This window comes from Furipterus horrens, unplaced genomic scaffold, assembly GCF_987537825.1.
Source record: "Furipterus horrens unplaced genomic scaffold, mFurHor1.1.pri manual_scaffold_1, whole genome shotgun sequence".
NCBI classification, from domain to species: domain Eukaryota; kingdom Metazoa; phylum Chordata; class Mammalia; order Chiroptera; family Furipteridae; genus Furipterus; species Furipterus horrens.
In genome coordinates, this window is record NW_028327171.1 from 45,023,847 (window position 1) to 45,036,478 (window position 12,632).

At 43.0% G+C, this 12,632-nt stretch overlaps 1 protein-coding gene across 1 annotated transcript; it reads left to right on the forward strand.

The window, feature by feature from the left end:
* The first annotated feature begins 7,108 nt into the window (after positions 1-7,108).
* On the forward strand, positions 7,109-12,398 carry LOC150020981 (5-hydroxytryptamine receptor 3C-like). The gene is given in 10 exon segments (XM_090286070.1): positions 7,109-7,174; positions 8,371-8,586; positions 9,037-9,081; positions 9,782-9,900; positions 10,166-10,332; positions 10,666-10,829; positions 11,445-11,623; positions 11,851-11,920; positions 11,922-12,090; positions 12,196-12,398. Coding segments are annotated over 10 exon segments (1,398 nt in total).
* Positions 12,399-12,632: the final 234 nt, after the last annotated feature.

The following is a 12,632-nucleotide window of genomic DNA, read 5'->3' on the forward strand; positions in this document are numbered from 1 at the left end:
GAAGAAAAAATAAATAAATAAAAATATGAATACTAAAATGGCAATAAATACATATCTATCAATAATTACTTTAAATGCAAATGAATTAAATGCTTCAATCAAAAGACATACAGTGGAGGGTTATCAGCTGGGAGAGGAAAGAAGGATAAATGGGGAAATGGTGCAGGGACTAAGAAGCATAATTGGTAGGAACAAAATAGACAGGGGTAAGTTAGAATAATATAGGAAAGGGTGAAGCCAAAGAACTTATATGCACGACCCATGGACATGAACTAAGGGGGGTAGGATTGCTGGAGGGAAAGGGGGTACTGGGTGGAGGGGAGCAAAGGAGGAAAAAATGGGACTACTGTAACAACATAATAAATAAAATACATTAAAAAAAAAAGACATGGTGGCTGAATGAAAAATAAAACAAGACCCTCACATATGTGGCCTACCAGACACTCACTTCAGATCGAAAGACACATACAGACTGAAATAACGGGATGGAAAAGATATTTCATGAAAATGAAAACGGGAAAAAAGCTGTACTAACACTACTTAATACCAGACAAAATAGACTGTAAAACAAAAGCTGTAACAAGAGACAAAAAAGGACCTAGCAATTCCACTTCTGGGTATTTATTCAAAGAAACCCAAAACACTAAATTGAAAAGACATATACATCCATATAGTAGTACATATATACAGTGGAAGGGTTTTTGTGCCATACCTTAACTTTACTCTGCATTTCCATAGCTCTCTTAGGAGGTAGATTCTTTGGGAGAGTGGCTGTGTGATATTGGGGAGAAAGAGGTCCAAAGAGATTGCCCATGTTTCCAGTAACTGTCCCAACTTGCCACACAGACAGCAAACCAGGTGCCCCATAACAGAAGACTGTTGGTCACCACGTCCCCTACAGCACAAATGACCAGGCTGGAACCATTGTGTTCTCAGTGCTGCTGGATGTAGGGTCAGAGACCTCTGCCCCTTATGACCCCTCAGCAATTTGTTCTGCTCTTCTTCAGTGTTGATGATTGTACAAACGGCTCCAAGTTCACACTTATTGCATGGACATAAGGGGGAAATGGCTTGTTCTTAGCATGATTTTTTTCCAGTGGCTGGGTGGAATTCTTCAGTTTGATCTGAGGTCCTTAGATTTCTAGAATAGGGACTGCTTATTTGGTTTTTCACTCCCTTGGCTGTGCCCCATGCTTCCTTCTCTTCCCCCTTTTCCTCTGCTTTTTCGACTTTGGCTCTCCATCTGCATAAACTTCCAGTACCTGAGGGGGCTGAGCGGGGCTTAGGCAGTGGCTGCTGCTGTTTCTTTTGCTTATTCACACTACCAATGGGTTTCCCTGTGGAGAGCGAGACAAGAAAATGACATTGGTCTGATCAAGATAGCATAAAGTATATAATACAAAGTGGAGTCACTCGTGTCAACTAAAATGGCTTTCAGTAAGCCATGACACTTTGGTTCAAGAGAAAAACTGCTTAAAGGCACATCTGGCAAGGGGACACACTTAAGATACCTACTCTCATGGTCAGAACGGACATGTCTGGCAAGGAGACACATCTAAAATATCTGCCCATGTGATCAGAATGGCCATGTCTGCAGAGAGGGACCATCCGTAGATAGGCTCCTGGGGAAATTCCACTCTTGCTAGCAGGGGTGTTAAGCAAAACAGCCTTGTAACAGCCACAGGTGCTTGGACAAATTCCAAACTTGGCATCAGGGGTGCCAAGACATTTATCAAAAAGACCCAGAAGGATGGAGTACACCACCTTTCATGTATAATTGAGTCAGGTTTCAGACCACTGCTGAGACAGCTGAGCTCCACACACCAGAGTGCTGCTCCATGCCATGCTGATCTCTCTTGGCATTGGCCACCAGAGGCTCTGCCCCACTGGACTGAGGATTTCACCTCCTCTGCTGCCCACCTGGCTCCAGAGATCCTTCCTTGCAAGACACTAACAACTCTTCTGCCCACTGTGCTGTCTCCTGGACCCACAGACTAAAACTCTGGAACTCACATTATCCCCCATTGATTGCTGTGCATCTCTGTGTTATAAATCTCTTATATTGTTAAAGTTTGAGTAGGATATTAATGCATGTTGATGTTCTACTTTGAGTGAACCTCCGTTCAATAAGAGCTGAGTGAATAGCATAGTTACTGTGTGTGATCCTTGTCTATTCCTTGGTGCTGGGCTGCTTAGCAGGCAGCTAGCTGAGCAGCTGCCTGGCTGACTTATAGGAAAGATTATATCACCAACAGACACTTGTGACACTCCCCTTCTTCTGTCTCCTGAAGGAAAATCCTCTTGGTTGGGGGAAATGTCACTTTATCAGTTTCCTTCTCTTCAGCCTTGCAGTTTGCCTCAGGGATGGATACACCTGCTAGAGGTACATTTAAGGTGTTGCCCTGCCCAAAGGACCATCTGGTCTCCCTAGGTCACTCTGTGAGGTTGCAGATGTCAGGGCACCAGGAGTTACCTTTCCAGCAGTGACCGTGTCTGGGTGTGTCTCAGTTTTCCCTTTGTGGTCCCCACTGCCATGTCACTCCTCTAAAAACATCTCAAGATGATTTTCTCTGGTCAACTCCTGGTTTGTTGGACAGCATGAATCAGATACCACCTTACCTTCTCTCTTCTGCATCTTGGCATCCTGAGCAGTAACACTCCCACCTTCAAAGACAGTATGTCATCCAGAGTAACTGTGTCTTCCCCAGTCTTTGAACTGTTTGAGGAGAGACTCCTAATATTTAGGGACCATGATCTTCTGAACCATAGCTTCCAATTTCAATTCCCATCCTTTCCATAGGGGCAGTATTTTGGTCTTCGCAGAACTTGTGAGGGTAGCAGTACTTGTCTGGACTTGGAAGATCCTTGGCAGATTCCTTCTTAGGGATTGACTTGAAATCCTGTGTAGAAAGATGGGCATAGGAATTAAATGGTTTATGAACACTACCTGCCATCTTTTGATGGCTAAAGAAGGCATCCTTTATGTTCAATATTACTGTTCTTCACATCCTGTGACTTGTCTCTTACTGGAAATGGGAGAGATAAAAGAATGGACATGCCTTCTCATGATTAAGGGGTTTTGAGAATAATGAGTCTCTTGACCTGGAAGCCTCAGCATAACTCTACTACTAGGTTTGAATGACTGTATGGACTCAGCCAGTCTGTGTCCATCAGTCTCTTGGGATAGTCCATATTTTTTTTGATTGAACATTCTTGGAGGCCTTACTGCTTTTGGCTGGAAAGTCTGCCGAGAAAGATCCCAACAAGATTCTTGTTGTAACTTCTAAAGTTCATAACCAATTTTTCTATGCTGCTTCTTTACTCAAAATTAAACTAGAAATGAATAATAAAAATAAATACCTTCTTACATATTTGTAGGCTAACACATGTATTTCTAAATAATTCACATTTCAAACAAATAATTAAATTTTCAAAATTCCTAGACTTGAAACTAGTACATATTAAATTGTGGAAGATAAATATTTCAAAGGAAATGTATAGCTTTAAATAAATATATAAAGAAAGAGGGAAGGATACAGAAATTCTAGAAAATGTAAGAGTAATGTGTAGTAACAGATCAGTGGTTACCTGGGGATCAGAATGTGATGAGGACAGGCAGGAAAGGGATTAGAAAGGGATACAAAGAAAATTTTGGAGGATGATGAAATGTTCATTATCTTGAACATGATGATGATATCATAGGTGAATATATATGTCAAAACATGTCAAAGTGTAGTGTTTAAACAGCTTATTTTATATCAGTTATACCTCAATATAACTGTTTTTAAAATATGTCCATGGGGGAACCCTCATGCATTGTTAAAGGACTGAAAATTGGTGCAGCCACTATGGAAAACAGTATGGAGATACCTCAAAAAATAAAAAATAGAACTACCTTATGACCCAGCTATTTCATTTCTGAATATTTATTATGAAGAAATTGAAAGTATTAATTTGAAAAGATATATGCACCCCTATATTAATTGCAGCATTATTTACAATAGCCAAAATATGGAAGCAGCCTAAGTGCTCACCAACAGACTATTGGATAAAGAAAATGTAGTACATATACAATGGAATATCACTTGGCCATTAAAAAAGAATACAATCTTACTATTTGTGACATCATGGATGGACCTAGAGGGTATTTTGCTAAGTGATATAAGTCAGACAAAGATAAACAAATACCATATAATTTCACTTGTATGTAGAATCTAAAGAACAAAATAAATAAGCAGCCCTGGCTGGTGTTGCTCAGTGGATTTAGTGCCAGCCAGAGAACCAAAAGGTCGCCAGTTGGATTCCCAGTCAAGGCCCATGCCTGGGTTGCAGGCCAGGTCCCCAGTTGGAGGCGTGCAAGAGGCAACCAATCAATGTATCTCTCACACAACGATGTTTCTCTCCCTTTCTCCCTCCCTTCTCCTCTCTCTGAAAATAAATAAATACAATCTTTTCTTTTAAGAGAACAAAATAAACACACAAACAGAAACAGACTCATAGACACAGAGAACAAACCAATGGTTGCCAGATGGGAAGGAGGTTGAGGGACTGGATGAGGAAAGTAAAGGGATTAAGAAGTATAAATTGGTGGTTACAAAATAGTCATGGGGATGTAAAGTACAGCATGAGAATATGTATAGTCAATAATATTGTAATAGCTATGTACAGCACCAGGGACCCACTATTATCAGGGTGATTACTTTGTAAATTACATAAATGTCTAACCACTATGTTGTACACCTGAAATTAATATAAAATAATATTGAATGTCAATTGTAATAATAAAAGAAAATGTACCCATGGGGAAAAACTGAAATATGATATAACAATGTAAAATGAAAAGTTAGTCCTTTTATATCTCTCACCTACAACTACTGATGTCTTTGAAGTATTCCACAAGCGCCATTTCCCTTTCCTCCAAGTAGGTAATAACTGTCCTAAATTTTGCATTTATTATTCTCTTACTTTTTGTTTTAGTTTTACTGCATATGGATGCATTTTAAACAATATATTATTTAAATATGTAGACTTCAGAATGCACATACATGTTACATAATATCATACTTCATATATTTTGCAGCTTTTAAAAAAAAAGATTTTATTTATTTTATTTTTAGAGAGAGAGGAAGGGAGAGAGAAAGAGAAGGAGAGAAACATCAAAGTGTGGTTGCCTCTCACACTCCCCCAACTGGGGACCTGGTCCGCAACCCAGGCATGTACCCTGACTGGGAATCAAACCAGGGACCCTTTGGTTCACAGGCCTGTGCTCAGTCCACTGAACCACACCAGCCAGGGCTTGCAGATTGTTTTTATCATTCAATATGATGCTCTTAAAATTTATTCATATTGATGGGTAAAGTGAAGTTAAACTCTTTGCCACATAGTATTCCATTACATATTCTGCACTAATATACATGTGGTTATTAAATATGTGGAATAGTGCTCACTTCGGCAGCACATATACTAAACATCTGGAGTATGGCTATTGTGAAAAGAAGAGAAAAATGTGGCTATGGTGACTGGGGAACTGAATTCTTTATTTTAATTAATTTAAATTTTAATAGCCACATGAGACTGGCAGTGCAGTGCTAGTACAGACCTAGGAGTAGAATTGATAGGTCTTATAATACATACATCTTCTATTTTAAGAGACCATGACAAATTGCTTTATTTCCACCCACAGTTCATACATAGGTGTTCCTGTGACTCTACAGCCTCACAAACACTTCCATTATCAATGAAATGTGAATCAGAACCACGTAGGGAGCTTTTATTTGCTTTTTTAAAAGATTTTATTTATTTATTTTCAGAAATAGAGGAAGGGAGGGGAAAAGAGAGGGAGAAAAGCATCAATGTGTGGTTGCCTCTCACGCACACACAACTGGGGACCTGGCCTGTAACCCAGGCATGTGCCCTGACTGGGAATCGAACCAGCAACCCTTTGGTTCTCAAGACTGTGCTCAATCCATTGAGCCACACCAGCCAGGGTTGGGAAGCTTTTAAACACACACACACATTACACACGCACCCTTCCATAGGGGTGGGATGGTGTGAGTGCATGTATTTTCAAAAAGTTCATCAAATGATTTTTCTACTCACACATATTCCCTGGTGGCCTCAGGGCTGTAGGCCTTTGGAAACATTAGCTAAGGCCGGGTAAGCCCGACAGTTGTTTTAGGATAATGACAAAATGAAGGATCAGACTATGGGGAAACTAGATATCTAGAGGAAACCTGATGAATAAGCTATCCCAATAGTGCAAACAAAGGATGAGGCAGATCCACACCATGGTGCTAGCTGTGAAGACAGAGATATGTTAGTCAGGTTCACGTCATGAGAAAGGAACTTAACTTCTCAATCAAGCTTCTTAACTCAATATGGACAATAATCACTGATGTCCACAGCTGGATAAAGGATATGTTTCTAGGTCTGCAACACAATAATTACATGTGTTTTTTATAAAAGATTTTATTTATTTATTTTTAGAGAGAGGGGAAGAGAGGAAGAAAGAGAAAGAGAAACACATCAATGTATGAGAGAAACATTGATTGGTTGCTTCTCACATGCACCCCAACAGGGGGGACCAGGACCACAATCCAAGCTTGTGCCCTGAACTGGAATCGAACCAGTGACCTTCAGCTTTGCAGGACAGTGCCCAACCAACTGAGCCACACCAGCCAGGGTAATAATTACAGGCTCTTTCCTTGTGAAATTAGCAGACATCCCTGTATAACTATTTCTTTCCCAGGGTTCCATGCACATTCTCTAAGGTACAGTAACTTCCAGAAGGACCTGATGAAGCCTTTATCTTCCAAGTCACCCATTTCCCCTGAAAAGTGCTTGGAACTCAGATCTAAAACCACTCATCTAGACAAGATTGCTAAACAGGCACTTCTCCCTGAGTCTTGGCCCAACTTCCTCCCTGCCTGGAGCCTGGAAGACATACCCAGACAGTGGCAAAGCAGGACACTTTGCTGTGACCTCTCTGGCTGATCACCTGTCATGAGCAGTATTCAAAACAAAAAACCAAGGTGTGGTCCAAGCTACTTTAAGCTCAAGGGTTTGGGGGCTACCAGTGAGTCCCCAAAGAAGAATTCAGAAGAGGAGCATGGAAGGGGAGTGGCGTGCTGGAGGGGACTCCCCCTCTGCCTCGCTGTCAGCTTTCTGCTTCCAGGTAAGATGGGGCAAAAATGGGGAAAAATGGGAATGCTGTTCTGGACAAAATCCAGAAACTATTATTCTCCAGAACTAGAGTGCATCTAAAATAGCTGGGTTAAACACTTCCTTTCTTTGTGATATCCGTGTTTTGGTTTCCTTTGGGGACAGATGAAAGACACATTTCACTGATTAGTACACATTTGCCTGCATAGGATCTGCTGGTCTGTCCTACCATTTTACTACCTCTCCAATTCCACCCTTTTATAATATCCAACTTATCCTCTCTACAAAGATATAGGAACTGTGAACAGGGTAGCTCCTTACCCATCTCACATGGGAAGATCTAGTAGAAGAGGTGTATGGAGGGAAAAGGACAACATTCACCTGCCTTAGGATCTTTCTCCTTAGTTTGGATATGTACCTTATGAGTTAACTGGTATGGGGAGATAGGGGAAAAGGCATGGGAAAGAACTTGCTGGGCTAGAACTATAGGAATAACTACAGAGCCATCCGGGGTTGGATCACAGGTGAGGTGGGCAAAAGGGCTTTTACGTTTTATTGTATAGCTTCACCAACCACGTGGTGAATGATCAATGAGAACTTCTCAAGACAGTGATGATGAAAACGGCTCCCGCTGATCTTAGCAGAAGTCACTGAATTTGAGGAGGGTGTAGAACACAGCCCACAGCAAGTAGTCAATAAATGCACATACAGCTTTCCTAAGTCTCCACATATTTTACACCACACTCATGTTTATGTCTCTCCAAACTTTTCGGGAAATGTGAAAATATGAAAGTGGGAAGGGAAAATTGAAAAAATTTTAGGGTAATTTTGGTCAGTGACTATGAGGAAGAATCATAATAGAGCTAGAGAGAAAAGAGTATGGTCAAACAAAAGCCAAAACTTTAAATGCATCTAAAGGTTGCCGCTATGGAAGGAATAAGACTCCCCGGAGAGGCTGTTTGCATACAAATTTGGGTAGTCTTTACATGGGAGCAAAAGCACAGGAAGAAAGGTCTGAGCCCTGAGCCCTAAAAGGTCAGCTTACCACATCGCCTTCTGCCATTTGCCTACCAGACCAGCCCACCCTCCCAGCCCTGGCAGTAAGAGCTTGGCCTTTGAGGAGGGGCTTACAGGCCTCACCCCATGTCCACATTTTTTTTCTCTGCCAAGAGGCTCTCAGACCCCAGGCCTGGCACTCCTCTCGCTTAGGAAACGCAGAAACCCTATTCCTGTCTCCTAAGGTCTCTGCTCTCTACAGGAAGGGCAAACACTTTCACCATCAGCTGCTCAGGTTTTGACCAGCATGGGGTGGACCCTGCTGCCTTCCAGACTGTATTTAAACAGAAGGACTTCCATCTAGTTATCAATTACAGCATCCCCACTCAGGTCAGCATCTCCTTCACTCTGTCTGTCAACCTGGAAGTGGTGGGTTCTGACTACATTCTTTTCATAAGCTGCTAATAGGGAATAAGGAGTCTTTATGGTGTTAACCCAACTTTGCATTGGTCCAGTGGTGAGCAATGAGTCCCCCGAATGGATGGTGTACAAGTTCGATGTTCATCCCATGGGGTGGAGAGACAAGAAGGAGAATGCTGCAGTGACATTTTTGCAGGGTACATTTGTCCTTGAGTCCCGCATTAAGGGAATATTCTATAAAGAACATATTCCCAGCGGGTCCCCATGCTGGTTTTTTTCCCTACGATTTTCATACAACTTGCATTTTTCTGACCCACTTTTCTTTCAGAAATTGTGAATGAAAAGTTGAATTGTTGCATGGGACCACTTATGAAACAAGGGCAGGAGGTAGAGTAGGACCTGATTTCATGGCATTAATTATCCTGGATTTTTTTTTTTTTTTTTTTTTGTATGCGTCAGAAAGCACAACTTCGGATGCGGATGTCATTTCTGTGGTTAAAGATGGTATGTAACTTCATCTTTCTTATCTCTCCTTCCTTTTTATTTCTGGCTTTGCAAAAATCACATTTGTTGCATTTGACAGTGCCCAAGAGAACAGATACATCTAACCAGAATGGGGCCAGTAGTTTTCTAGGCTGTCAATCAACTTTCAAAGACAGATGGAATATACAGGAAGAAGGAAGACAATGCAGTCGGAAGCCCCCAAGAAAGCTTCACGGACCAAATATATCCAGCACCTAGCTTAAGATTTCCCTGAGTGGAAAGTGAAAGCCAGTAAGACTTTGTTAGCTAGAGAAAGGGAAGCATTATCTTCAGGATAAAAAGACCAATCAGAGTTCAAAAGGAAACGAGCTCAAAAAAACAGCATGCATAACAACGTGCGTAGTATGATCCCATCCATGTAAATAAAAATAAATACTGGAATAGGCATTAATTTTTTTCTAGAATGATACATAAGAAATTAATAATGGAACTAAATTGGAGATATGGATAGAGTTGAAGTGAATTGAGGAGGAGAAAGATTGCTTTTTATGTTTGAACTTTCTGGAATGGTCGAATTTTTTATCATATACCCATAGTACATACATTGAGAAAAAATACATACACAGGTATATATTTTTAAGGGACTGGAAGGGCAGGAGATGCTGGCATAAACCAGCTCCAAGTTCCAGCCATAACCATCCTTCTGTGCCCTGTGCTCTAGACCTGGAATAATCCTTTCATCAGCTGGGACCCAAAAGAATGTGGTCATATCAATAAATTCACTGTGACAAGTGAGAACCTGTGGCTTCCAGACATCATCATGGAATCATGAGTTTCAGGGCTGGGGGAGCTGGAGGGAAGACCTTTTGCAAGGAGCAGACCAGGGCAGTGCAGGCCAATCCCATTCCATGGGGCCACTAAAAACATATTTCAGAGAGGAGCACAATCACGGCTCATCAACTTCTCCGCGAGGAAAGGGAAAGTGGTGGGCACAAAAGATGGCAGAGTGGCCATAATGAGCAACATTGGGAAGCTTCGCCTTAAGAGAGAAACGTAAACTGCTATGAAACCAGAGCATTTACTTCACTCCCCTCCTGCCACCTAGCATGAATGTGGATCAGACCCTGGAAAACCTCTCTGCGTATGTGACTAATAATTGTCACGTTGCATATAGCAAACCAATGCGGGTAACCAGCATTCGTAGCCTGGACATCTTCTACTTCCCCTTTGACCAGCAGAACTGCACACTCACCTGTAGCTCTGTCCTCTACACAGCTGAGTGGTGGTGAGGGTTCCAGTTTGGGGTAAAATGAGATCAACTAGGGGGATAGCAAAAAAGTACACATAGGCAAAGTCATTTTAACACATAGGAAGGAACAGTCAAGTATTTGCTAACTGGGATGGCGTGGATGGTGAGCTGGGGAACTTAGGCAGGGACAAGATTTCTTGAGAAAGCCCAGACTCAAAAGCAGGCAATGGAGCAGCAAGGAAGTGATGTCATAGAGCAATCTGGAAAAGGTAGCTAAATCAGTTTTCTAATTCATCTCTTTGAGCCCTGCACAAGTCAGGGCTTAAAGTGGGTTGAACAAATGTTTGTTTCCCCTGCAGTGGAAAACACGTTGCTGGACATGGAAAAGGAAGGGTGGAAGATAGAGGACACCTCACGTGATGTTGTCCGCACGCAAGGACAGTGGGAGCTCCTGGACAGCAACAAGGCCCCCCCAAAGATGTCTGTGGACTCCAGTCTTTTTGACCAGATTATGCTCTATGTAAGCCCAGAGATTCTGGCATGGATGTCCGTCCCCCGGTTCTCCATCATGGGACTCTTCTAAGTCCCAGAGCCTCTCACTTCTTGTCTCAAGATCAGTAAGCCCCTGGGCACCATAACCCTCAGACTTCCCCTCTCCTGAGTACCCCAAAACAGCCCTCTTTCTGAATCTGTTGGCTCTGGCCTTGGTTTTCTTTGGTGGGTATAGGAGAATCTTTTTTTAAAAAAAGATTTTATTTATTTATTTGTAGAGAGAGGGCAAGGGAGGTAGAAAGAGAGAGAGATAAACATCAATGTGAGAAAGAAATATCAATTGGTCGCCTCTCACACACACCTCATCCAGGGACTGAACCTGCAACTCGGGTGTGTGCCCTGATCAGGAATCAAACCTGCGATCTTTTGCTTTGTAGGATGACACCCAACCAACTGAGCCATACCAGTTAGGGTGGTATGGGGTAGTCTTGTTAGTCATATATAAGTTGCTCCTCATCATCCAGCACCAGAAATAGCCCCTGTTGCAATGTAGGCACCAAGAAAGGAAGGGGCTAGAGCCATCCTTAGGTCTCCCTTAAGTCTCCTAGTTTCACCTGGCTCTCTGCTCTCTCCTACCCACCAGGTGGCCATCAGGTGCAGGCCCAGACTCTTATGTCATAAACCTTCTGGTGCCAGTAGCTTTCTGGTTGCCATCGACGCCCTCAGCTTCTATCTATCAGCAGAAAGCAAGACCCGCGCCTTATTCAAGATGACACTTCTGCTGGGTTATGTCTTCCTGCTCATGATGAATAAACTACTCCCGCCAATGGCACCCTCCTCATCAGTATGCACCCACTTCCCCAACTATTGGATAATGAGAAGAAGGTAAAAAGGAGGCAGGCTAAGCAGGTGACCTGGCTAGAGTTGCTGAGCAGATAAGACAAAAAGGAGAAAGAAATCATTTTAGAAAGGGCTCTCTGTGTGAGATAGAGACAAGGAGGGAGGGGGTTGGTAGTTCTTCTGGACATGCCTCCTTACCCCCACTCCAGCATGCTCCTTACCCCCAGCCCAGGTGTTCACTTTGCCCTGTGCCTGCCACTGATGGTGGTCAGCCTGGCCAGAGACCATCTTCATCACCTACCTGCCGCACCTGGCCACCACCCATCCCCCACCTATGCCCCAGTGGCTCCACTCTCTGCGCCTCTGCTGCACCAGCCCAATGAAATGCTTCCCCACCTCACTCTGGGAGGAGAATGTGGGCCCAGGTCTCACCCCCACCCACTTGCCTGGTAAGGGAAGTCAGCACTGCCCACATTCTCTCAACTTCCGAAACACCCCACTTCTCTAATTGTGTTTCCTTCCCACTTCATGGTGAGTATCTGTCTTCTCCACAGGCTTGAAAGAGCCCAGGGAGTTGGTAGTGAAGAAGCTGGGCTCCAGAGAGGCAGAGATAAATGGGGGCTCAGGGTTGATAGGGGCCCGGCTAAGTGACCTGTGGATACAGTTCAGCCACAACATGAACACCTTCCTCTTTCACCTCTACCTGCTCTTCTTGGCCTCCTCTATCATCATGGTCATTGTCCTCTGGAACACCTAGGAAGTGAGATCTAATGTGCCAGAGTGCCCTGGTGTTCGGGTTTCCTCAGCCTCCACGGACAATCCCAGACCCTGCTCCTTTGCATATGCAGTCCCAAGTGCACCCATGAACTCTGCTCCAGGCCTCTCCACTCCAGTCACTGCTGATTCTTTCAGAAACAAGAACCACTGCCCCCCCTCAATAGAATGTAAAATGGTGCAGATACTTTAGAAAACAGTTTGGCAGCTCCTCAAA